This window comes from Callorhinus ursinus, unplaced genomic scaffold (genome assembly GCF_003265705.2).
Source record: "Callorhinus ursinus isolate GAN/ISIS: 27379988/994484 unplaced genomic scaffold, GSC_fseal_2.0 scaffold37, whole genome shotgun sequence".
Classification (NCBI taxonomy): Eukaryota; Metazoa; Chordata; class Mammalia; order Carnivora; family Otariidae; genus Callorhinus; species Callorhinus ursinus.
In genome coordinates this window covers 15060623-15086371 of record NW_027397099.1, presented here as the reverse complement: position 1 = coordinate 15086371, position 25749 = coordinate 15060623, and the positions used below count along the sequence as shown (strand labels likewise).

The 25749-nt window shown below is 51.6% G+C and overlaps 1 protein-coding gene and 2 non-coding genes across 4 annotated transcripts in view; 1 reads left to right on the top strand and 2 right to left on the bottom strand.

The window, feature by feature from the left end:
* PLLP (plasmolipin) overlaps positions 1–10021 on the bottom strand; it is a 49440-nt gene extending 39419 nt beyond the window's left edge. Inside the window, exon 1 of one of the 2 annotated variants that reach the window (XM_073880264.1) lies at positions 9588–10021. In XM_073880264.1, the coding sequence (XP_073736365.1) occupies positions 9588–9722 (135 nt within the window). In that variant the 5' untranslated portion in view covers positions 9723–10021. The remainder of the gene's footprint in view (positions 1–9587) is intronic. The other variant, XM_025889149.2, reaches the window with a different exon arrangement.
* Positions 10022–19368: 9347 nt separating this feature from the next.
* Positions 19369–19451, top strand: TRNAL-CAG (transfer RNA leucine (anticodon CAG)). The gene has a single exon. It is a non-coding gene; the product is annotated as a tRNA-Leu (tRNA).
* Positions 19452–19880: 429 nt separating this feature from the next.
* On the bottom strand, positions 19881–19963 carry TRNAL-CAG (transfer RNA leucine (anticodon CAG)). Its single transcript has one exon. It is a non-coding gene; the product is annotated as a tRNA-Leu (tRNA).
* Between the last annotated feature and the right edge of the window lie 5786 nt (positions 19964–25749).

The window sequence follows — 25749 nt, the reverse complement described above, 5'->3', positions numbered from 1 at the left end:
CGCGGAGAGGGATGAAGCCTGGGGTAACCGAGACTTCCAATTTTCCAAGAGACACTAGAAATCTGAATTCGTAGGTGAAATCTTCAGCTTTTTATTTTTTTTTAAGATTTTATTTATTTATTCATGAGAGACACAGAGAGAGAGAGAGAGGCAGAGAGAGAGAGAGGCAGAGAGAGAGAGGCAGAGAGAGAGAAAGGCAGAGGGAGAAGCAGGCTCCCAAGGAGCAGGGAGCCCAATGCGGGACTCGATCCCAGGACTCCAGGATCATGACCTGAGCCGAAGGCAGACGCCCAACCATCTGAGCCACCCAGGCGCCCAATCTTCAGCTTTTTAAATGTTGGCAATGAACCCAAAGGTTGCGGAGACAATGTGAGGACGGGGCCCACCCAAAAGCCACCAAAACTCCCTTCTCCCCACTGCACTACCCAGGAAATTGAGGCCCAGGGGCGACATGAACCCTTCTGGGGTTCCCCCTCACAAGGACACATCTGGGCAGCTGAGGACACTCTGAACTTGGCCTGGCCAGGCCCAGCCTCCACCCCCGCCCTGGCCCTTCTCCGGACAGTGAAAGGGACTTTATGGGGACAAAAAGCCACCCATTGTGTCAGAGGAGACAAAGGCGCAGGGGACAGAGGCTCCAGGCGCCTGAACTGGCCACAACAAATCCACACACCACCCCCTCCCTGTGCAGAGGCGGCGGGCTGGGGAGGGGGGAGCAGAGGGAAGGCTCCCTGGAATCCCCGCACTGTAAACCCCGGGCACTCGGGAGACCTGGGGGCCGCCTCCCAGCTCCCCCACCGGCGGCCACAGGTTTCACGCCTCTCAGCCTCCCTTTCACTGCAAAGCCATCATTTGGTCATTGAACAAAGTCTCCTGAGGGCCCGCTGTGTGCCCTGCGCCCTTACAGACCCTGGGGGTGAAGCAGGGAGCCCGCGGCCAAGTCCCCACACACATGCACGCACGCAGCACACACGCCACTCCCAGCCTGGGCTGCTGCAGAGAAGGTGGTGAGGTTGGAAATGCTGGCTCAGGGCCTGGTTCACCTGCTGGCTTTCCAAACGCGGCCTGTCACATTACTTGCTATTCTTCAGTCTCGAGTCTCGGAACTGCGGTTTTTAAGCCCTAGAGATGGAAGCGATTTCTGCACACCTACCCCAGCAGCCCCCCGGGCCCCCCTAGCGAGGACCTCCGGCACCTGTGTGCACACTGCATGTGGAGGGGCCCACTGCTACCATGGTGACTTTCAGAGTTTTAGAAAAATCTTCCCAACATTAAACTCAGACTGCCTCCTGCATATCCCCATGCCAGTTCCCAATCCCTGCACTGTGGCCCCGGGGGATGGAGCCACCCAGAGGGGAGGAAGGGTCTCCCTGCGGAAGGGTCTCCACATTACAGGAGGTGGGGACACTCCCCCGAGGACCTGAGCAGAGAAGGGCGAGGGCAGACCTCCAACCCCTGGGCAGAGGGGGTGACAGAAGCTTCTGTTCTTAGCAACCCCCAGGGAGTGGCGGTGGGGTTGGCCCTCCAGAGAGATCTGGCTGTTGGAGCACATGGAACTTCATCAAACCCAGGAGGCCTGGTGTCCGCCTGCTGGGGAAGAGGGTGATGGGGGAGCCTGAAGTGAAGCTCTTCCTTACTCCCCGGACTTCCTTCTTCAGACCTTGGCTCTAGTTCTGATCCTGGCAGTCATGACGAGGGTGACCTTGAGCAAACCCTGCCCCAACTCAACTTCAAGGAGGGACAGGTGACCTCATCTGGCTAACCTCATAGAGGGCAGCAGACGGTCTGTCTGACCACCCCCACCCCCAAATTAAAGCTGGAATAGCCTAGTACAGGCCCAGGTCAGTTGCCCAGCAGCTCACATGCTGAGTCCTGCCTAACCTTTAGCCCTTGTCTTCCTGTCCTGACCGTCTCTGCGCGTGAGATCCTGGGGTGCCACCCTGCCCTCTCCCTCTTGGGCAAACAGGCTAGGTCAACCCAGACCGACAGCAAAGGGCCTGTTAATATCCAGGGCCGAGCTCACTGGGCTGCCAAGAAAACCAGCTCACCCCTCTCTGCCCACCAGGCAGGTTCCCAGTGGCCATGAGGACCAGGGCAGCACCCCTGGGGCTCCCCGAGACCACTGATGAGCAGGAAATCAGGGCCTGGGCCTCACTGAATTCCACCACCAACCACTCACCAGCTATCAAGGGGTGACCACCACCTGACCCTGTCACACATACAGAAGCAGCAACCATCCACCATAGGTGGACAGCTCTGCAGCCTCTTTCCATGTACACCTGGTTAAGAAAACCACCTAAGGTCACCCAGCCCGTAACACTGAATTCAAGGCTATGCTTACTGCCGTGTGTTCATGGGAGGGCGTCTTCCCCAATCGGAGCCTGAGGGGCCTTCAAGGGCCACCGTCACAGTTTTTGTCACAAGCACAAACTACCTGTACTATATTTTTACTCTGTATTTTCATGTATTTGAAAGATTTTTAAATAAGTTGTATCATTTATTTTTGAAATACGTAATCTGTATGACATGGTGGGTAACAAAATGGTGTTTTTAGCATGTCTCCCTCCTCTCCTGATACTCAGTTTCTTCCCCAGGGACAACCAAGAGGGGTTTCTTATGTGTCTCTCCAGAGACTGCGCACGCACGCACACACACGCACATTCTACACACACAGTTTTGCACATTGCCTCTTCCACTTAACCATACAGCCTGGAGACTGTCCCTCATTACATAGAGGAGCAAGTCATTATCTTTTTACGAACTGCATGATATGCCACTGTATAAATGTATCGTAATTTACTGTAACAGTGTGTGTCAACTATGTTTCAATTAAAAAATAAATAAGGGAGGCACCTGGGTGGCTCAGTCAGTTGGGCATCTGCCTTTGGCTGGGGTTATGATCCCGGTGTCCTGGGATCGAGCTCTGTATCGGGCTCCCTGCTCGGTGCGGAGCCTGCTTCTCCCTTTCCCACTGCCTATCTACTTGTGATCTCTCTCTCTCCCCCCTGTGAAATAAATAAATAAAATCTTTAAAATACATACATACATACATACATAAGTAAGGGACGCCTGGGTGGCTCAGTGGTTAAGCGTCTGCCTTTGGCTCAGGTCATGATCCCAGGGTCCTGGGATTGAGCCCCGCATCGGGCTCCTTGCTCGGTGGGGAGCCTGCTTCTCCCTCTGCCTGCCGCTCCCCCAGCTTGTACGCTCTCTCTCTCTGACAAATAAATAAATATTTAAAAATAAATAAATAAAATGCTGATGGGAAATTAAAAAAACAACCGAAGTCTATGTGGCATAAAAAAACACTATGAGCAAAGTCAAAAACAACACTAGGAAAAAAATATTTGCCAATCATCTGGAGGTCCTAGCAAATGGTAAAAGACTTAGGACGCCGCAGAATGGAGAAGGAGGACAAACAGACAAGATACAAACAGACAACAAGATACAAACAGCTCTTCAACAACATGTTTTTCCAAGGCCAACCTCACTCATAAGGGAACTATAAAACACTACTATCCCGAGCAATGGAGGGGCACAGGCCCAGGTGCTGATTCACCATGCTGGTGACCCCTCCGGAGGGCATCTGGCAAGCTCTATCAAAATCACGAACACACGCACCCAGAGCCAGCAGTCCCATTTCTGGAAATGTACTGCACAGATGCGCTCAGTGGCTTGTGTGGGCTCATTCACTGTGACAGGGTGCACAACAGCAAGAGCGGGAAGCCCAGGTGTCTGTCCACAAAGGGACGGGCCACACAAGTCCCACGGCAGCCACACAATGGACCACTGCGAAGCCCTAAGCCAGAAGCGATGACACTCCATACACGGAGACAAGAAGACCACCAAGACACATTTTTACATGAAAAAGGAGCAGGTACAGAAGGATGAGGATGGAAAGAGTGCATCCCTTGGGTAAAGTGGGGAGAGATGGGACTCTCCAGCCACATGTGCGGCCACATGTGCATTTCTCTCAAGAGTCTAAAATGGGGGGGGGGCGCCTGGGTGGCTCAGTGGTTAAGTGTCTGCCTTCAGCTCAGGTCAGGATCCCAGGGTCCTGGGATGGAGCCCCGCATCGGGCTCCCTGCTCCGCGGGAAGCCTGCTTCTCCCTCTCCCCCTCCCCCTGCTTGTGTTCCCTCTCTCGCTGTGTCTGTCAAAAAAATAAATAAAATCTTAAAAAAAAAAAAAAAGAGTCTAAAATGGAACCTGGGAAACCAGAGTGGGCATGGGCAGGGCTACTCTAACCGTAAGGGACAGAGATTTTGTCAGCCTGCCCTTTCCCAGCCTATTTTATTCTGAACCATAGTAAATATATTACCTATTAAAGAAATTCAGAACAGGAAGGATTAGAGAAAGAAAGACCCATCGAAGTGCATACCGTCAAGGGAAAAGCACGGCGGGGCACATGCACAGAGTGTTCCCACCTGTGGTTTTTAAGTGAGGACAGGGGTCACATGCAGAAAAATGCTTAAGACTCAGCGTGGAATGCTGCCTTCTTGCAGGTGGCTGCCTCGGGGGACTGGTCAGGGACTGGTCAGGGAGGAGAGAGATGACACTTGCATCAATTACCCTTCGTATTGCTGGACTGTTTTGCTGTGTGCCTGTGTATTTTCTCAAGGGATAGAACCATTTTTTTAAATGGACCTATGAGTAGAGAAAGGCCTACACGAAAGGGGATGACAGTGACAGTCGGGCATGCCCTGAAACGGTTAACAGGGAGGGGCATGGATCTGTATAACAGAAGAGATCTCAGGTGCCTTGGGTGTAAGAAAAGCAACTTGCTGGGCGCCTGGGTGGCTCAGTTGGTTAAGCGACTGCCTTCACCTCAGGTCATGATCCTGGAGTCCCGGGATCGAGTCCCACATCGGGCTCCCTGCTCGGCGGGGAGTCTGCTTCTGCCTCTGACCCTCTTCCCTCCTTGTGCTCTCTATCTCTCATTCTCTCTCTCTCAAGTAAATAGATAAAATCTTAAAAAAAAAAAGAAAGAAAGAAAAGCAACTTGCTGAACAAAGGAGAGGGAATAAAATCATCCCCATTTTTTACAATGCACAGGAAAAAGAACTGGCAACTCCCAACAGGAGTCCCCTTGGGGAGAGGGACAAGGGATCCAAGAATAACTTTGGCCTTATCTGTAAAAGGCTTTCATTTTTTAAGGAGAATGTGTTCACATATTTATTCCAAACACTCAACTCCCTCCTGGCCACAACCAGCGGGGCGTGTGGGTGGAGCTAACAAGACAAAGCACTGGTTTCCTTTGGGCACAGGAGGTGGCCGGGGAGCTTGCAGGGCCTGAGGAATGCCCTGGGAGACCCCAGTACAGCACTTCCAATGGGGCTGAGTTCTGCTCACACCTTGGAGACCCCAACAACCTCTCCCAGGCAGCCTCTTCCTGGAGGACAGAGGTGACTTGCAGGCCTTGCCCTAACCCCCAACAGGAGAGGAATGACGTGCTTGCTGAGGCTGGAGAAAGAGTCAGGATCACGGCAAGGAAGAACTTTCTAATACTCCCAAATGCACAAGGATGGTGCAGGCAGCCGTGGGAGAGAGTGAGTTCCCCGACCGTGGAAGCATGCAAGCTTGAGGGACCTCTGGGAGCAAGCAGAGCAAGCAAGAGAACCCTAGGATTCTACAGCTCTGTGAATCCTAACTGCCCTTCATTCCAACACATGCTGCACTAAGCCCTTTACAGCACCATCTTCCATATTCCTCCCTATCCCACCATCACTATTTTACCAACAAGGAAACGGAAGCTCTAGGATATTAGGGAAGGTACAATATCACACAGACAGGAAGGGGCAGCCAGGACTTAAACCCAAGGCTCTCTTTCAGGCCAGTGCTCCCACCAACACTTTCTGCATCACCCACAAATCACTCTTATCTACTGGTGGGTGAAGCTTCCGATACCTGTTTATTCACCTGCAAAATGGGAATTGTGTGGCCACCCCCAATCCCAGGAGGTCCGGCAAAAAGGAAGGATAGAGCCTGCCAAACACTGATGGCCCGAGTGCCACAGACCATTTATATGGGCTTCTACACCTGTGGCCTCGGGGATGCCTTCTGACTGCAGGGCTTTGAGGCAAGCTAATCTGAGGTTCATCTGTTCGGAACCTCCTTCTTACCTCCTTCCTTGTAACTAAACCCTTTGGAGCCCACTTTTGTCGGAAAGCCTTCCTTAGTGGCCCTGGCTCCTGAGGAGTCTCCCTTCCCTTTCCCCTCCAAAGCACCCCCAAGAACCTGCACCCCATACCAACAAAACAGGAAGCATAGCTAGAGCCAGGCTTTGGATCTGAGTGCAAATTCTGACTGCCACTCTACCCCATGTGACCTTATACAAGCATCAAAACCTCCAGATTTTTATGACCACGAGTTGTCTCTAGATCAAACTTGCCTGCTTGCTTTTTAGATACTATCTGCAGAAATTCATCATGTTTCCCTTTTTGCCTATGATGCTAGGAAACTCGACACAGAATCGAAGGCCTTAAGCTTGCTATAGATTGCTAGGACAATGATCTCTTTCTGGCTCTCCTTAAGTCAATCCTTCCCCCTCCTCTGCACACACCACCAACTTTTAGAAACATATGACTTTAACTCCTGTTGTACGTAGCTAAATATCACATTCCATCTAATGTCCTTTCTGGAACCAAATGGGGGGTGTGTGTTGGGGGGGGGGGGTGATAAATCAGTAAACACTGAAGTTGGTTCTTCAGGACACATTTTTTTTTTTTAAGATTTTATTTATTTATTTGAGAGATAGAGAGCACGAGAGGGAAGAGGGTCAGAGGGAGAAGCAGACTCCCTGCAGAGCAGGGAGCCTGATGCGGGACTCGATCCCGGGACTCCAGGATCATGACCTGAGCTGAAGGCAGTCGCTTAACCAACTGAGCCACTCAGGCTCCCTTCAGGACACATTTAATATCAGACAAAGAACACATCTCCTTCCCAAGAAGCTGGGGCCTTCTGCCCACCCCACCTCCCTCCTCCCACCACAGCTAGAACTCTTCACCAAATCCTTTGGGAAACAAAGAATTAGCTTTCAGCTTCCCATTTACTACCTCTTCCATGCAGCCTTCCCTGACCCCTTTGCAGAAAGCTCATCCTCTGGGTACCTCCCTCAGACCAAGAGCCCTTGGAGAGTAGGTGCTCGGCCTTTTAGGGGGTTGGGAGGGATGACCACTCCATCACTCCCTCAAAAGCACCACACCCTCTGCCCTGTGGGAGCACAGCTGAGTGTGGTAATTAAAAGCATGGGCCAGAAAAGTCAGATCACCCAGGGCTTAGATCCCAGTTCTATCACTCAGATCTTGGGCAAAGAACTGACCTCTGAGTCTCGGTTTCTTCACCTATAAAATGGGGTGAACAGAGAATATAAAGCCCTTGCCAAAGAACCAGGAGCCTAGTTCTCACCTGACTGGTGAGAGTTTTTATGGCTTCCCAGCAGACGGTGGTGCCTGTTGGGGTAAAGCCCCCTATGGACCCAAGAAGCTGTCCACTGGAACTACCTGTGGCCAGAGACATAGCTCAGGAAGCAGCTTCTCCCACAGGTAGGATGGTTAAGGCACTACAAGGGACAGGTCTTCAGACCTTTGATGGGAGACCCTCATCCCCCCACCCTCAGCCCCAAAAGCACTGCAGGGGGAGGGGGGCAAAGGAAGGCCACCCCCCTCACACCCAGTACCTCAGTGTCTGGAGACCTAAGTGCCAAGCAAGGCCTTCTGGCAAGTCCTACACCCTGTGTAGAGCCCAGGGTTCGTATCTGTGCAATGGGACCCAGATATTCAGGACTGGGCTGCTGGGCCCACAGGGACCCCCAAATCAGACACAGCAGCCTCCTCCAGAGGGATCTACCCAGGTCCCAGCAGGCACAGCAGGGCCCCCTTCCTCTCAACTCCACTTCTCACTGTTCAAACGCAAAAGCCAGTGCTCAGGTCCCATTAACCAAGAGCTAAGCCTAAGGCTCCACCCCACCGTCCGCCGCAGAGCCCAGCGGAGATCTTTCCGCGGTTGCAAAACCCCCAGGCAGCCAACAGAACAAGATCCCCATCTCTCCCCGGGGCACTCGGCGCCCTCAGCTTCAAGCACCTGATATCCGCAACTTCCTTTCCACTTGCCCATCCTCAAGCCCTGGCTCACACAGCACTCTCCCAACCCTGAACACCCTTTCCCTTCCTCTGCCAGAGTTCAGTGAAGTCAAAAGATCCCTCTCCTCCACGAACCTCCCTGGACTCCAAGTTCACCCCCCTCTCCTCTGCCCTTTCAGACCAAGGCCTGACGATCCCTTCCCACTCCCCCGGTGCCTTCCCCACCGTCCTGTCCTGGAGCCCAGAACAGCAGCACCGCTTGGGTCAGGGGCAAACCTACCTGCAGATTTAAATCAGGCCCCCACTGGACCTCTTAACCACCCCGGGAATCTCCAAAACAACTCTGGGAGAATATTACAAATGTAGATTTCTGGGCTGCACTTCCTGAGATTCAAATAACAATTCCACATATTCTTCCGGGGGTGGGGATCAGGAATCTACATTTTAAACAAACCCCTCCAAGAGAGTCTGAGGCTGGGGTGGGGGGCCCCCCAGAGAGAGATTTGTGAAATCCTGAAACCAGAGCTACCACTGACCCAGTGCGGCCAGGCGCTCACGGGCGGTGGGGGTCTCAGATCACCCAGCCTTCCAGCCTGGCAGTCCAGCCAGGATCAGGCAGGAGGGGGGCGGCGGAGATGCCCTAAAAGAAAATGGATCCTGGCCTACCTGCAGTTCCACCTTAAGTCTTCTGGAACCTCAGTTCCCGGGGGAATCCTCCCACAGGGGCAGCCACCCAGCTTCCTGACCTACCAGAGGGTACTGTGGGAAGAAAGCGAACATCGCCAGGCCTGAAACTGCTGTGTGGGGAGAAGGGTGTTCCGATTGGTCCGACTCTGCTGGGATCTTCTGCACCAGGGTCTGGGAGGCATCGTAGCCTTGCCTCTGGCTTCCCACAAACCCCTCCCGCCTGCGCTGGGTGCGGTATCTCGGCCCCGCGGGGCCGGCCAAACCGGCTGGAACCCGGTGGGGCACCCAGGGGAAGCCAGAAAAGCCCGGTCCCTGCACGGGAGCCGAGAGGGCCGCGCCTAAATGTATGCGCCGGAACGGAGGCGTCCTCTCGCTTAGAAAAGGGGCTTTCTGGGGCGCGGCCACGCGGAGCCGCTCGGAGTGGACTTCGCTTCACTCAGGCTGGGTGTCCTGGAGGGCTGGGGATATTGTGCTGGCAGAGAGAGACAGAGGCTGAGAAAGCGAATTGTGCGCAGTGACTGTGCGTCTGTGAGCGCTCCTTTGGCTGGTCTCCAGTGACCACCTCGGGGGATGATGGGGCGTGCGAGAGTGGGCACCCTGAACACGGGTGCTCGCGGGGACGGCAATGGGGACGTCTCGAGGTGAGAGGGCTTCCAGGGTGGTCTCGGGGACGTACGTCCTGGAGGCGCCCCGGGGATAGGCGCGGTGCGGCGGAGCCTAAGGTGAGGGTGTTCTGGGAGCAAACGAGGCAGCCCCGAGCCCTCCCGGCCCGGCCGCCCCCCACCCCGACCCCGCGGCCCCGCGGCCCCGCGCGCGCTCACCAGCTGCAGCAGCATGAGCGCACCGAGGCTGGAGCGCACGAAGCCCAGGTCCGGGCGCAGCGCGGAGACCGAGGCGCCGGGGCCCTGCGCGGGGCTGCTGGTCCGCGTGCTCACTTTCGACGGGAACTCGGCCATGGCTGCTCCGCTCGCCTCCCGACGTCGCTCCGGCCGCCGCCGCCCCTCCCGCGGTGGGTGCCGGCTGCCGAGCCGCTCCTCGCCGGGGTCTCCGGCTCCCGCGGCGGCACCCCGCGCAACACGCGGCGCCGGGGAGGAGAGCCGCTTGCCGCCAGGTGCGGCCGAGCCCCGGCCCCGCCCCCCTGCGGGACCCGCCCCTTTAACCCTCCGCTCGCCGCCGGCCGGTTCCCCCCTCGAGCCGTTCGTGGCCGCGTCCACTTTCCAGACGGGAAAACTGAGGCCGCGGTAAATGAGATGGCTCCTCCACAACCAGTCTGGAGCGCCGCGCTTTTCTCTCCTAGGGAAAGCCACCTCCAGGGACCCTCCCTCAGCGTCGCCGCGGCTTTCACCGCTGCTCCGCCCCCTGCCAGCCAGTCACTTCCAAGCCCGAGGTAAACGCGGCTGCAGTACTCCGAGGCCTCTCCCGGAGGCCTCTAGGGCGCCTCTCTGAAGTTTCTCCTTACAGCGCGATCCGCTTTTCTGTGCAGCGACTCTTCAGGAGTCCCGGGCGACCTACCGAGCACCAGGGAGGTCAGGCTCTGAGTCAGCTGAGGCTGCTCGTGACTCAGTTTATGTGGTCTTCACTTCTGGACATACTAAGCAGTAACTTAGAAGATCATGGAGCCTCAGTTTCCTCGTCTGTAATATGGAGAGATGAAGGACCTCACCTCACAGAAACTCCTGGCACACCGTGGCGAGGGCGTGCATGGGGGGCACTCACAAGGTGGGAGATGATGTTGGAGTTACGGTTTCTTTACTCCACCTGCACCCTGAAACATGCGCGCACGCGCGCGGACACACACACACACACACACACACACACACTCTCTCTCTCTCTCTCTCTCTCTCTCTCTCTCTCTCTTCAGGCCGTAAAGGCTTGCACGGTTTATTTATCAACCAGTGTTTGCAGAACCTCTACTATATGTCAGGCCGCATCCCAGTCCCTGGGGAAACAGCAGGTACAAGCCAGGCAACGCTTCTCAGATCCCACTTTCTACTGGGAGTGATAAGTGATAGACTGGGAGGAAAAAACCACCTCAGTGACAAATGCTGTGACTAAAATAAAATAGAGAGATGTGACAGAGATGGCCAGGAGGCAATTTTTAGATAAACTGGTTAGAGAAGACCTCTCGGAGAGGTGACATGTATGCAGAGAGCTGAATCATCAGTAGGGTCTGCCTAGGGAAGAACTTAGTAAGTGCAAAGGCCCTGGGGCTGGAGGAAGCTAGACAGTTTGAAGAACAGAAAGATCCTTGGTGGGACTGAGGCAACATGAGCAAGGGGCGAGATTCAACAGGTAGGCAGACCAGGTCCCATAGGGCTATTTAGATGATCTTAGTTTCCTGTGGCTGCCACTGACTGTGGTGTCTTAAAAAAAAGGGGGGGTGCCTGGGTGGCTCAGTCGTTAAGCGTCTGCCTCCGGCTCAGGTCATGATCCCAGGGTCCTGGGATCGAGCCCCATATCAGGCTCCCTGCTCCGCGGGAAGCCTGCTTCTCCCTCTCCCACTCCCCCTGTTTGTGTTCCCTCTCTGGCTGTGTCTCTCTGTCAAATAAATAAATAAAATCTTTAAAAAAACAAAAAAACAAAAAACAAATGTATTCCCATATAGTTCTAGAGGTCAGAAATCCGAAATCAGTTTCAGTGAGCCCAAATCAAGGTGTCAGCAGGGCCGGCCTTCCTCTGAAGACTCTAGAGGAGAATCTGTTTCTCTTCCAGTTCTGGTGGTGGCTGCTGGCAGTCCTTGACCTATGACCTAATCTCCCCAATCTCTGCCTCAAGTATCACAGTGCCATCTCCTCTTCTGTATGGATCAAATCTCTCTTGGCCCCTCTAGGAAAGACACCTGTGATTGGATTAAGGCCCACCCAGGTAATCCAGGATAACCTCCCACCTCAAGAACCTTAATTTAGGATGCCTGGGTGGCTCAGCCAGTTAAGTGTCTGCCTTTGGCTCAGGTCATGAACCCAGGGTCCTGGGATCAAATCCAGCATTGGGCTCCCCACTCCTGCTGCTTCTGCTTTCTCTCTCTCTCTCTCTAAATAAATAAAATCTTTAGAAAAAAAAAAAAGAACCTTAATCTGCAAAGATCCTTTTTTTCTTTATAAAGTAAAATATACAGATTCCGGGGATAGGGTTTTATATCTTTGGATGGTTATTATTCTGCCTACTCAGTAATGGAAGGGAGAGGTTAATATTTTATTCTAAGGCCTGGTGGGTTTCTAACAGGAGAGGGACAAGATCTGATGGCCAATGTCTGATAGAAAATATCACTGGTTGATGATGACTGAGCCCTTTACCCACCCCTAAATGTTCAACCCCTTCCCTGTAGGCACCTGAGACCCTCCTCCCAACCCCACATGCAGTGGGCACTAGAAAGGAGCCATGCTTCTTGGTAGCTGCAAACCCAGAGACCAGCCTCCCTGTACACTGCACAAGGCTCTTGGGTAAACCTTTAATTTTATTATGACACAGAAAACAGTAAGATGATTGTTTCCAAGGCAGCATCTAAACAGTAGAGTGTTTTGGTTTTGGTTTAGATTTTGTTTTTTTGGTTAATCCCACTTTCATTCCTTTCAAATGGCAGCAAGCAAGAGTCAATCACTGCATTGTTTTTTTACTTTGACATTTTCTTCCAGACCAACTTCACTCTCGCCCTCAGTCAGAAAAAGTGGGAAGGAACCTGTCCCCAGGCTGGAAACTGCCGCCCACCCAGAGTCTCCACTGGTGCCTTAGAAGTTCTGGGATGGGGTGGGGGAAACAGAGCTGGGGTTAAGGCCAAGAATGCCTGTCCTTTCCCAGGCTTGCCCCCCCTCCCTGGGGTCTGAGCCAGCCATCTCCACATAGAACACATGGCCTTTGTCTCAGTTCTCCTCCGTTTTATAAAGACTCCCTACTCTGGTCAAGCCCCTACTGTGTGCTGAGCCTCCCTCCCTTGGGGTAGGATGGGAGCGTGCTGGAGAGGCAGTGGGAATTCAGGCACTGAGCAGATGTTTAATGTGTACCTTGGATGTGGTGGGCACTGGGGACAGAGCTGTGAGCCATCCAACCAGAGACCCTGCCCTTAGGAAGTCTGATGGGGGAGACAGACTAGATATACAAGCCTGCAGATAAATTGATAATTATCAATTGTGATAGTATTACTACAGGAAAAGAGCAGGGCTCGATGGGAAAGAATAATTGAGGGTTGGGGGTTGTCAGGGAAAGTATAAACATTTAAACAGAGACCTGAAGGATGAATAGGAATCCAGTGGAGAAAGCCACCATATGTGCAAAGGCCCTGAGGCAGGAAAGGCTTTGGGGTCTTTGAGGAAGGACAGAAGATTATGAGCTGAAGGGATTGGGGAGAGATGAGGTTCAGGAGGGAGCCAGGGCCCAGTTCACCTGGTTCTTAAACCCTTGGTAATGGGGTGGATTTTATTATTAAAAAAAAAAAAACTTTGGAGGGCAGTTATATCTTTTGATTTACAATTTTTTAAAAAAGATCTTATTTATTTATTTGACAGAGAGAGACACAGCAAGAGAGGGAACGCAGCAGGGGGAGTGGGAGAGGGAGAAGCAGACTTCCCATAGAGCGGGGAGCCCGATGCGGGGCTCAATCCCAGGACCCTGGGACCATGACCTTAGCCGAAGGCAGACACCCAACAACTGAGCCACCCAGGCGCCCCTTGATTTACAATTTTTTATTTTATTTTTTTTAAAGACTTTTTTTTTAAGATTTTATTTATTTATTTGAGAGAGAGAGAATGAGAGACAGAGCACAAGAGGGAAGAGGGTCAGAGGGAGAAGCAGACTCCCCGCTGAGCAGGGAGCCCGATATGGGACTCAATCCCGGGACTCCAGGATCATGACCTGAGACGAAGGCAGTCGCTTAACCAACTGAGCCACCCAGGCGCCCCTGATTTACAATTTTTTAAAAAATTCATAAAAGTTCCCCTGGGGCTAATCCAACAAGCAGCTTCCAGAAGCCAACTCTGGGAGGTACTGATAGTAATCAGCAACTATCGATTAAACACTTTTCCATGGCCCTATGCTCAGGGCAATGGGGTTGGTTCAATGTCTTTATTTTTTTAAAGATTTTATTTATTTATTCATGAGAGACAGAGAGAGAGAGAGAGAGAGAGAGGCAGAGGGAGAAGCAGGCTCCCAAAGAGCAAGGAGCCCGATGCGGGACTCGATTCCAGGACCCTGGGATCATGACCTGAGCCGAAGGCAGACGCTTAACCATCTGAGCCCCCCAGGCGCCCTAATGTCTTTATTTTCAATTGCATAATTAATTCATTAATTGATTTCATTGCACATCACACACACACACATCTCCAAACCTGTACCTTTGATGTATTTTGGAAGGTTGGTGAAGTCTGGAGCAGCTGAGGGCCAAGCAAAAATTCTTGAGACATCTGTGGTGCAAAAAGGTGCTTTTATTAAATTACAGGGACAGGACCCAAGGGCAGAAGGAGCTGCTGACCTGGGATTTTGAGGGGTGACTGATCATATACTTGGTAATTGGGGGCGGTAAGGAAGGGAGGTGTCTAAAAGGACTTTCATAGGGGTGCCTGGGTGGCTCAGTTGGTTGACCAGCTATGGGTCATGATCCTAGGGTCCTGGGATCAAGCCCCATGTCGGGCTCCCTGTTCATTGCGAAGCCTTTTTCTCCCACTCCCTCTGCCTGCCATTCCCCCTGCTTGTGCGCTCGAGTTCTTGCGCACGCGCTCTCTCTCTGTGTCAAATAAATAAAATCTTTTTTTTTTTTAAAGGACTTTCATATGCTAAAGAAGACCCTCAAGATACTGGAGGCCTTGCTATTATCAAGCTAAGGTTGTTTTTCCCTCTAGCAAAGCATTAACATTAAGAGAGTTAGAAGTTTCCGGGGCGCCTGGGTGGCTCAGTTGGTTAAGCAACTGCCTTCGGCTCAGGTTATGATCCTGGAGTCCCGCATCGAGTCCCGCATCGAGTCCCGCATCGAGTCCCGCATCGAGTCCCGCATCGGGCTCCCTGCTCGGCAGGGGGTCTGCTTCTCCCTCTGACCCTCTTCCCTCTCGTGCTCTCATTCTCTCTCTCTCTCTCTCTCTCTCAAATTAAATAAATACAATCTTTAAAAAGTTAGAAGTTTCCTGGAGGACTGTCACACATATCCCACCAAGGGGGGGGGGGGGGGGGGTCGAGGTGAGAACGGCGGTTGTGGGAGGTCAGCTTGTGCTTTGTCCTCACATTCCTTCCTTCTGCTCCGTCATCACCTTCACCTCCAGGTGATCACTGAGAAGAGTTTGAGTATCTTAGCTTATGTCTCCTTTTTTTTAAGTTTTTGTTTTGTTTTGTTTTTTAAGTAACCTTTACACCCAATGTGGGGCTCGAACTCACAAGCTTGAGATGGAGAATAGCATGCTCTTCCGACTGAGCCAGCCAGGTGCTCCTCCTAGCATATCTTGTTTTCTTCCCTCACTACCACATGATATGTAGAAATGGCAGAGACTTGCTTTGTAAGTAATTAAAAAAAAATTCTTTGGGGGGCGCCTTGGGTGGCTCAGTTGGTTAAGTGACTGCCTTCGGCCAGGTCATGATCCCAGGGTCCTGGGATCGAGCCCCACATCAGGCTCCCTGCTCGGCGGGAAGCCTGCCTCTCCCTCTCCCACTCCCCTTGCTTGTGTTCCCTCTCTCACTGTGTCTCTCTGTCAAATAAATAAATAAATAATATTTAAAACAATAAAATAAAAAAATAAATTTGTGGTTTTTTAAACCACTAAGTTTGTGATAATTTGTTACAGCAGCAAGAGGAAACTGATACAGTAGTCCTTTGTGAAAAGCTCCTTCATGTAACATAAAGCTCTTGAAATTCATCTATGCTGTTGAGCATAGGTTAAGTAGATTGTTTCTTTTTAATGCTGAATGTATTCCATTGTATTGATATACCACAATATCTTTATCCATTCACTAGTTGATTGACATTTGGGTACTTTACAGTTTGGGTGGCTATAAAGATCCCAGGGTCCTGGGATCAAGCCCTGCATCCACCTCCCTGCTCAGCAGGGGAGGCTCCTTCTCCCTCTCCCTCTGCCTGTGCTCCCCCTGCTTGTGCTCTCTGTCTCTGTCAAATAAATAAAATCCTTTAAAAAATAAAAAAATAAATAAAACCGCTATGAACATTCACATGCAGGTTTTTTTGTGTGAAGATATGTTTTCATTTCTTTTGCATAAATACCTAGGAGTAGAATTGTTGGAGTCTATGGTATGTGTATCATCCATTTTATAAGACAAAACTGTTTTCCAAACTGGCTGCTCATCATTGGTTTTACAGATGAGTAAACAAGCTGGAGAAAGGGCAGAAACTTGCCCAGGGTCACCAATTGAATTACAGACATCAGCAGAACTAGAATCAATGTCTACAGCTTCTCATCCCCAGCAGGAATCCTGAGAGGCAGGCCTGACTGCGTCTCCCTCCCATTTCTGGCCCAGCTGCTTCGGCCCCTTCCTACCTTCTCCAGAGGGAGATGGAGACCAGAGCATCTTTCAGTCCATTGCAGTCCCCATCCCAGAAGGTATGGACTAGTGGTGGGAGAGGCTTGGGGAATAGGCATCACTGAAAGAACCCCCCCTTTAGGATCTGAGGGCAGTGCACCTCCCCAGGAATGACCTTTGTGCAGAATGTGAGGTAATTTTTGATGGTCCAGGGGCAGTCATCAAATACTTCAGGTGCTTCATTACAAGCATTTTGTTTTTAACTTCGCTTCCAATCTAATTATGCCAACGAGAAAGGCTCCTTCGGTGCTGATATGTTTTTAACATCTAATTCTGTTCATCTCTTTTTAGTGAGCAAAGATTCTGGCTAGAATTTAATGGCAGGGGTTTGTTCCCATTATGCTTATTTTTACTGTGACCTTCTATTTACAGGTAATGATGCAGGTGTCCTATTATAGCCATATTATAACATTCCTCTCAAAATACATTTATTACAGTTTTAAAAATGAGGCTATTCCAAGGAAACAGTTTTTAAAAAGTGCACACAACCCTTGCATATATGGTCAAATGGCTTCACCAAGGGTGTCAAAACCATTCACTAGGAAAAGGTCGGTCTTTCAACATACAGTGCTGGGAAAATGGGATGTCCACATGCAAAAAAATGAAGCTGGACCTACCTTACACCATATGTGAAAATTAACTCCAAGCCTGGCTGGCTCAGTCAGAGGACCACGTGACCCCATCTTGGGGTCATGAGTTCAAGCCCCACATTGGGTGTAGAAATTACTTAAAGTAAATAATTTTTTTTTTTTTTAAGATTTTATTCATCTGACAGAGACACAGCGAGAGAGGGAACACAAGCAGGGGGAGTGGGAGAGGGAGATGCAGGCTTCCCGCGGAGCAGGGAGCAGGATGCGGGGCTCGATCCCAGGACCCCAGGATCATGACCCGAGCCGAAGGCAGACGCCCAACGACTGAGCCACTCAGGCGCCCCAGTAAATAAATTTTTTTTAAAAAGCAACAACACACGGGGTGCCTGGGTGGCTCAGTCGTTAAGCGGCTGCCTTCGGCTCAGGTCATGATCCCAGGGTCCTCGGGTCGAGCCCCTGCATCCGGGCTCCCTGCTCAGCCAGGAGCCTGCTTCTCTCTCCCACTCCCCTGCTTGTGTTCCCTCTCTCGCTGTGTCTTTCTCTGTCAAAGTCAAATAAATAAAATCTCAAAAAAAAAAAAAAAAAAGGACTGGGTGCCTGGGTGGCTCAGATGGTTAGCGTCTGCCTTCAGCTCAGGTCATGATCTCCAGGTCCTCGGATTGAGCCCCGCATCAGTCTCCCTGCTCAGCGGGGAGTCTGCTTCTCCCTCTCCCTCTCCCTCTCTCCCTGCTTGTGCTGGCTTTCTCGCTCTCTCTCTCAAATGAGTAAATAAAAAATTTAAAAAAAAGGCAACACAAAGACCTAAACATTAAGTTTAAAACTATAAAATTCTTAAAAGAAAACATAGGGAAAAAAATCTTCATGACTTTGGATTTGGCAATGATTTCTAGCGTATGACGCCAAAGGCACAGGAAATAAAAGTAAAAATAAGTAAATTGGACAATATCAAAATTAAACTTTCTGTGCATCAAAGGACACAATATGTAAAATGGTGACCTATGGAATGGGGGAAAATATTTGTCAATCATATATCTGACTCGAGGGGTTAATTTATGGTATATGCAAAGAACCCCCTACAACTCAATTACAAAAACAAAGTGAAAAAAACGGGCAAAAGGTTTGACAGACATTTCTCCAAATAAGATATACACATGGCCAACAAGCACATGAAAAGATGCTCAACACCACTAATCATTAAGGAAATGCAAATCAAAACCACAATGACATATCTTCCGGCATTCAGCTGGGGAGCCCCACAAATACAGGGACTCTCCAATCCCCTCACTGGCCTTTCCCCCAAGAGGCTATCCAAGCCTTGTCTTCAATGCCTCCAGTGACCGGGATATCACTATCTATGCAGGCACCCTGTTTCCTTTCCAACAAGCTCTTCTTTCTTTCTCTTTCTTTCTCTCTCTTTTTCTCTCTCTTTCCTTCTTCCTTCCTTCCTTCCTCTCTCCCTCTCTCTTTCCTTCTTTCTTCCTTCCTTCCCTCTCCCTCTCTTTCTTCCTTCCTTTCTCTCTCCCTCTTTCTTTCCTTCCTTCCTTTCAAGATTTTATGTATTTATTTGACAGATAGAGCGCACAAGCAGGGGGAGCAGGCAGAGGCAGAGGGAGAGGGAGAAGCCGGCTGCCCGCTGAGCAAGGAGCCCCCATCCGGACTCAATCCCAGGACCCTGGGATCATGACCCCGGCAACAGGCAGAGTCTTATCCAACTGAGCCACCCAGACGCCCCCAAGCTCTTTTTTCTATGGAAAACTTCCTCTGTAACTACCCACCCATTGCATGCCCACCTCAAACCCCAGTTCCTGGAGCAAGAAGGATAGACGGACACAATCTCAAACCCTTGTATACATCAGGCTTTTGTAGACAGATAATTGGTCTCTTCTCCAAATTTAACAGCCTCCAACTTTTCCCCTGTTCAATGTATCAAAAAGGTATAAAAGCCAACTTTCTCTGGATGAGACTCCAGTTAAACAGGTGTGGAATGGGATCCCGTTTCCCACGGCTTCCAGTCCTGAGGAGCTCACGGCAAAGTCCATCACAGAGCCCCTCCCTTCCAAAAAGAATCGTCTAACCGCCCCCCCCACTACCCTCAGGGGCCCAGCAATAGTCCCGACATTTGCCACGGATAATAGCAGTCGTTAAAAATAACATCACATCTTCAGGTTCCGAACCTTGGCGAGTGGCTAGAATTTAACAATATAGTTTCGTTTCCATTGTGTTTATTTTTAGGGTTATTTTCGATCGATGGCAAGGTACACTGGTTTTTCGTTTCTGCTCAGGCTACAGAGTTTCCACTTAACACATACCTAGAAAAAAGACCGAATCAGTTGAAAGTTAACAGTAAGTCTCGGCAACACGGGTGGTTTTTACTTGCGGACGACAAAGACCGCCCGTCCAGACCCAGAGCTGCCCGCCTTCTTCACAACTGCTCGACTCGTTTTCGAGGCGCGTGGCATGGAAATAGCAACTACATGGAGTACTTCAATAAAGCTGTCAGGAAGTCAGGATGGCCGAGCGGTCTAAGGCGCTGCGTTCAGGTCGCAGTCTCCCCTGGAGGCGTGGGTTCGAATCCCACTTCTGACAACTCCTGCCTTTTGCCCTTTTCCTCCCGCAACCTTGGAGGGGAGCGTGTACGTTTGACTTCCCTAAAAAGGGATCTGCGGTACAGATTGGGGCTCTCTTTTTACATTCCAAAGTCAAATTAATGTCATTAGGAAGAAAATGCCTGTTAAGAAGGAAATACTTGTTTCGTAAAGGGATTAAATGGAGGCTGGTGGGTGGGGGGATGGGTTAGCCCGGTGATGGGTATTAAGGAAGGCACTATTGCATGGAGCACTGGGTGTTATACGCAAACAATGAATCATGAAGCACTACATCAAAAACTAATGATGTAATGTATGGCTACTAACATAACATAATAAAAAAAAAAAGATTAGACGGAGGCTATCAGAATGTGTCAAGTATCACCTAGATCTGATCTACAGCTGTTGGTGAGAAACAAAAATCAGCTCTTGTCAGGAGTGGGATTCGAACCCACGCCTCCAGGGGAGACTGCGACCTGAACGCAGCGCCTTAGACCGCTCGGCCATCCTGACTGCTCGTTCCCTGCTTTGCAAGTAAACCTCTTCGGAATAGCTCTAGTGTGCGCATGCGTAGCGAACAGCACGCGGGGCGGGGGAGGGAAAGGGAGTGGGCGGGGGGAGAGAGGAGGGCGGGCTTTGTTTCGCGCTGGGTGTTGGGAAGAACTAGAAAGGCGCGCTGGCTCGAAGGGGCGGGGCGAAATGGGACGAGGACGGGCGGAGCGAGGCGCCGAGGTGGCGGCAGAGGGCGCGCGCAGCGTGCTGGAGAATGGAGAACTCTCACTTCGACCCGCAGGCATTCGTGCCCCGGCCGAGCACTCGTGCATGCGTGCATTCATTTACGATTCAAGTCGACGTTGAGACTTGGCGTATCTGCCAGCACCCTGGCATTTCTGCATACACTTCCTTGTGCATTTCCTGCACGAAGCAGTCAAGCCCGCCTTCCCGCACTGGCTTAGAGATCTGTTTGCTGGCGCCCGTACCAGGTGAAATCCGGCTATCGCAAGGTCTGATCGCACGCATCTCGCGTTCTCCTTCCGAACATCTGTCCAAACTGCAACTTCACATTTGTATGTGTGTTACAGCCATTTATTCAGACTCGGGGTTCCACCGCGTCCTGCAGCGGCACAGCGGGACACCCGCTCTGTTCCTGACTGTGTCCCTAGAGCCCAAACCGGGTTTGACACACAGTAGGCACGCAGGAAATGTCTGTGGATTAATCCTTCCCTCGCCTCCCTCTTCCTGCTTTCTGTCATGTGGTGATTCACGTTTCCTCCCCAGCCACCGCCCCTCACCCCCACACCCCGCCTCGGTGGGAAGCAGATCCCCACCCCCGCAGCACCTTCCGCCCCCTCCCTCCATAACCCCAGACTTACTCACGCCCCTGGCTCCGTCCAGGGACCAGAAGACTTAAGGGCGGCGAGGGCGCCTTTCTCCAGGCGATTTCCGGGAGGGAAAAGGGCACTTCCACCCTCCCAGGAGGTCATACGCCCCAGTTCGCAGGCTCCCCCGAGGCCCTGAAGACGCAGCTCCTAAAGAAAGGCAGGCAAGAAGGGGTGGGGGGTGAGGGACAGGAGACAGAGGTTCTGGCGAGGCTGGGCCCCTGACTGGCTGTGCATAACGTGGGTCAGAAAGGTGACTGAGGGTGACTTCTGTGAGCCGACCCTCGACCCTCGAGTCCAGGGGACAGACTCAGAGACTGTGAGTAGTGGAGTCACATTTGCCCCTCAGTGCCCTCCGACTCACCCAAGATGGTATCACAGAGCAGCCTCAGCCAGAGAACATTCCCTACCAACCCCGGGCTCAGGTCCCTTTCGGACCCTCAGGGCTTGGGAGGTCAAGGGGTGGTGTGGCTTCTGGGCTACACAGAGGTCCTGATTATTTAACGGGTGATGAACCTCCCCATCCCCTTTCCTTCCCACAAATGCCCCCTCCTCATTGGCTGTCAGAATTTATTTCTCTGGGTTCAGCAAGAACCTCTTTTGTATCTTCCTGAAATACAAATTGCCCTGGACACTGGAAAGGGCATCCACAAACATTTAGGGAGCACTTGCTATGTGCCAGACACTTCTAGATGCTGTTACACAACAGAATTTCTGCCCTCAAGATACATTCAAGCATGGGGTGAAGGGAGAGAGAGAAGAAATAAGTGAATTGCAAAATGGCAAAGAAGGTCAGGTGTTGATAAGTGCAGGACAGAGGATGTGTCAGGAAACTTGTAAGGTAACCAGGTATCCTGTAAGGTAACCAGCAATCCTGTCTGGGGCACCAGTTCTGGCCATCTGATTTGATAGGGCTTTCCATTACTTCTACATACAAATGAATCTCGTCCATAGAGATGCAAGTGGATTTTGTCGGGGTGAATTGCAATTAATGATTGTCTTCTGGATACTGACCATTTTCCCCATCTACTTATAAATTCATTTCATCATTCCTGATTGCCAGTATACATGTGTCTTTAAAGATTTATTTATTAGAGAGTGAGGAGAAGGGGCAGAGGGAGAGGGAGATAATCCCAAGCAGATGCCCTTCCAGCTCAGAGCCCTAGGCAGGGCTCAATCCCAGGATCCTAAGATCATGACCTGAGCCGAAATCAAGAGTTGGAGGCTCAACCGACTGAGCCACCCAGGCACCCCATACAGGTATCTTTGAATTCTCCTTAGAACCAGTTGTAACATCTTATTGGTTTCCTCAGAATTAATGAATTCCATGAAATGTTTGACTTGTGTTCATTTCATATTTCTATGAGAATCATGGTTTTACCTTTAAAAAAAAAAAAAACTCCTTTAACCATGATCAGAAATGACTAGGAGCTCTCATGGGAAGGGTGGTAAAGGAGGGCCTCCCTGAGGAGGTGACACTGAGTTGGACAGGGAGAAACAAGCAAAATCAAAGCTGGTGGCATTCTACGTGGAAGGCATAGCCAATGCAAATGTCCTGAGGCAGGGAGGAGTGTGATCTGTTGGAGGCGCAGCAAGCCATTGGGGGAGGGGTATGAATGGAAGAGGCTGAAGCTCATATCACAAGGACTACGATGCCAGGGAGAGGAGTTTGGATTTTCTTCTGTGCGTGGTGGTGTCACTGGAGTGCTTTAAGCAGGGGAGTGATCCTAACTGGATCCTTTGAAAACGCTTCCTTTGGCTGCTGTGTGAAGGGTGGATGTGAGAAGCCAAGAGAAAAATCAGAGCCCAGGGAGAAGGCCATGAGAGATGAAGTGGCTAGACCAGGGAAGTGAAGACTGCAAAAGGTGGCTGAATTCAAGATTCAAGATGTGTTTCGGTGGTAAAAAGAACTAGCCTTGCTGGCTGGCTGAAGTGCCTGTTGGGGTGCAGATGTGGAGAGACGGGACACAGAGATGGGACAGAAAGTCACTAAGGCCATAGAGGGGCCAGGTTACCAGGTACTCACAACTTCTCTTTAAGGCAACTGCATCAGATAGGGGCTGCTAGCTCCCCACTCCTGCCCCACTGCAGGAAGCTAAGGCTCAGACAGTCTGAATGACTTGTCAGGGTCCTCTGGAACCCCCCTCCCTCATGCCTTATACTGTGTATTATTTTAGAGATGAGAAAACGGGCAGGCAATTGCTGGAGCCCAAGCCGGCCCCTTTCTGTCTGCTGCCCTCCCGGCCTGGCTGGGAGAAAGCGCTCGCTGGTTGGGGGTCAGTGCTGGGGCTCCACTCCAGCCCTATCCTCTGAGTTTGGGTGGATGGTCAGCTGTCCTCCCTCCACACTCTTCAGGTTCCAGACTCCTGGCCTGGAGGAAGGCTTTTAGGATCCCATTCCTAAAAGCAGGTAGCTCAGGCCTCCAAGACCAAAAATGGGAAAGGAGAGATCCTGTTTACCTCATTTTCCCCCTTATCAGCAGCCTGGATATCAGCAGTGGACCATAGAGGGACAGGCCTCACCCAGTCCCCACTGTGGGCCTTTGTCCAGCTTGAAAGAGGAAAGTCCCCTAAGCTCAGCCTGGGAAGTCCACCAGCACCTGGGGATGCCCCAGCCTGGCTCCTCCTGTGCTTGGCCCCAATTAGTGTGGATGGAGTCAGAGGCCAATTGGCAAGCTGGTGCTCAGCCAGCCGAGGGGCCCGAAAGGGGGATCCTAGCATCCCTGTGACCTTGGAACACATCACCACCTCTGCCTGGGGAAAGAGTGGCAGGAAGCTGAGTTTTATGAGTGCCTTTTTTACACCCATTCCGTTGATGTTCGTAATGGTACCACAACATAGGTCGTCACCGCTCCTATTTCACAGAGAAGGAAAATGAGGCTCAGATAGGCCAGGTAACTTACCCAGATTCACCCAGCTGATAAGTAGAGCCTGATTTTTCGGGCTCAAGACCCCTTCTTGAGTACTAGTGGGGGCCTAGAACTGTGATAGATGCTTTCTTTACATTGTCTTCTGTAACAACAACAACAACAAAACCCAATGAAGGTTGCCAAATGGCCAGCGAAACTTTGTGATGTTATTTTTACTCCTATTTTTATTCTCGGGGGAGACTTAAAAGAAAGGGTAGGCTTTTCCCAGCAAGCCAGGCCAGGCAGCATGACCAAGTGTTTGTGTTCAGGCTCTGGTTTCCTTGGCAAAGCTGGGGGGACAGAAATCATCAGGCGCCAGCCCCAAAGCCCTGCCAAGGCCCTGGTTTGGGCATCCCGGCCTCCTGAGTGGGGAGCCCAGGGGTGAAGTGGATGAAGCAGGCGTGGATCTCTGATGCGATGGGATGGGAATGTCTCAGTCCACCCAGGTCCAGCCTTGGCATAGTCAGAGGTAGATGGCCCAGTTTCCCGATTTTGAATGGATCATGTGGACAGTGGTGACCAGAAGGGACCAAAGGCCAGGAGCTCACTTCCAACTTCTCTGGACCACTTATCATGCCCCCAAAGCCTCGGGTCACCCTAGAAAGAGAACCCCAGGAATGGAGCGGACCCTGTAGGTCACCACTCTGATAAGCAAGGGGCACAGAGCCTATTTTAACTTGAGGCAGCTTGGCTGAGTGTGTCAGCCTGTGGATTCTGGAACCAGTCTGCCATTTGCTAGCTCTGTGACCATAGGGGAGTTACTTAGCTTCTCTGTTCCTCAGTTCCTCAGTTGCCCTACCTGTAAAATGGATTTAGGAATAGTATCTGCCTCAAAGGGTTGTTGTAGAGATGAAAGAGTTAATGCATGCCGAGCAGGTAGAGTGCCTGCAGAGAATTATGTGTTAGCCTAGGAAAAACAAAGCCCTGTGCTGCTTCTGGCCCCTGGTGGATATTGTGGGGCAAGTCTTCAGCTGCCAAACTGACTTTGCGCAGAGACTGTCGTAGGCATCCCCACGACCACAGCAGACCCCGACCAACCGCCGCATTAGAACTAGCCTTGCTCACCTCTCTAACCTGGCCTCCCACCTCCAGCCCCCTACCCCCATCTTGCTGTTTCTTCAGTGCACAAAGCATGTTCCCTCCTGGGGCCCTGGCACTGGTATTCCCTCTGTGGAGCCATTTCCCGCCCCCCACTCCCCAGCTTATGCAGGACTGGTTCCTTTCATCGCTCCTGCTCCGTGTCAGCTTCCATGTCTTGGCCGCAGCACCCTGGCGAAAGTGGCCCCTCCAAGTGGCCCCTCACCTTACCACCTGTTTGCTCTCTATCTGGCCTCCTTCTTGCAGATGCAAAGCCTCTGGGCTAATTGGCTGGCTTCTTTGCTGATCATGCTTCTCTCCTACTAGGCTCTGTGCTCTGTAACAGCAGGAGCCTTGGCCATTTTGTTCACCAGTTACTCCCAGCAGGTAGCTCAGCACCTGTGACACAGCTGGAGCTTGATAAAGAAGTACTGCATGAGTGGATGAATAGAAGGATGGATGGATGGATGGATGGATGGATGGACGGACGGACAAGTAAATTCCCCAGGCTCTTCAAGCCGGTTTTCTGTCCCTCAATGGTGGAGCTCAGGAAGCCTCCCCAGGTGAGGCCCCCATGACCCCTTGCGTTCCCCTCTTCATCTCTGGCCCGCATGTCCAGCCCGTTGCATGGGCACATCAGCTCCTCGTGCCCATCTGGTGCTCAGGCACCTCCAGGTCCCCTCACTGACCCCATCTGCTCTGCCTCTTCCAGCTTAAAAGGCTTTTGTATTCTGCTTGGGGTCCCTCCAGCCCAGGGCTTTCTCTCAGGCAGGCTGAGTGCTTAGAGCAGGGGGGGAGGGGAGATGCAGTGGCTGAGGTTTAGGCCCCCTGACTAGTCTCCTGGCACACTCCCTACGCCCACATCCATGTACCGGAGTAAGCTACTGCCCTATTAGCTGGTTAGCAGGGCTGCCCTGTGTGTCCCCCCACCACTT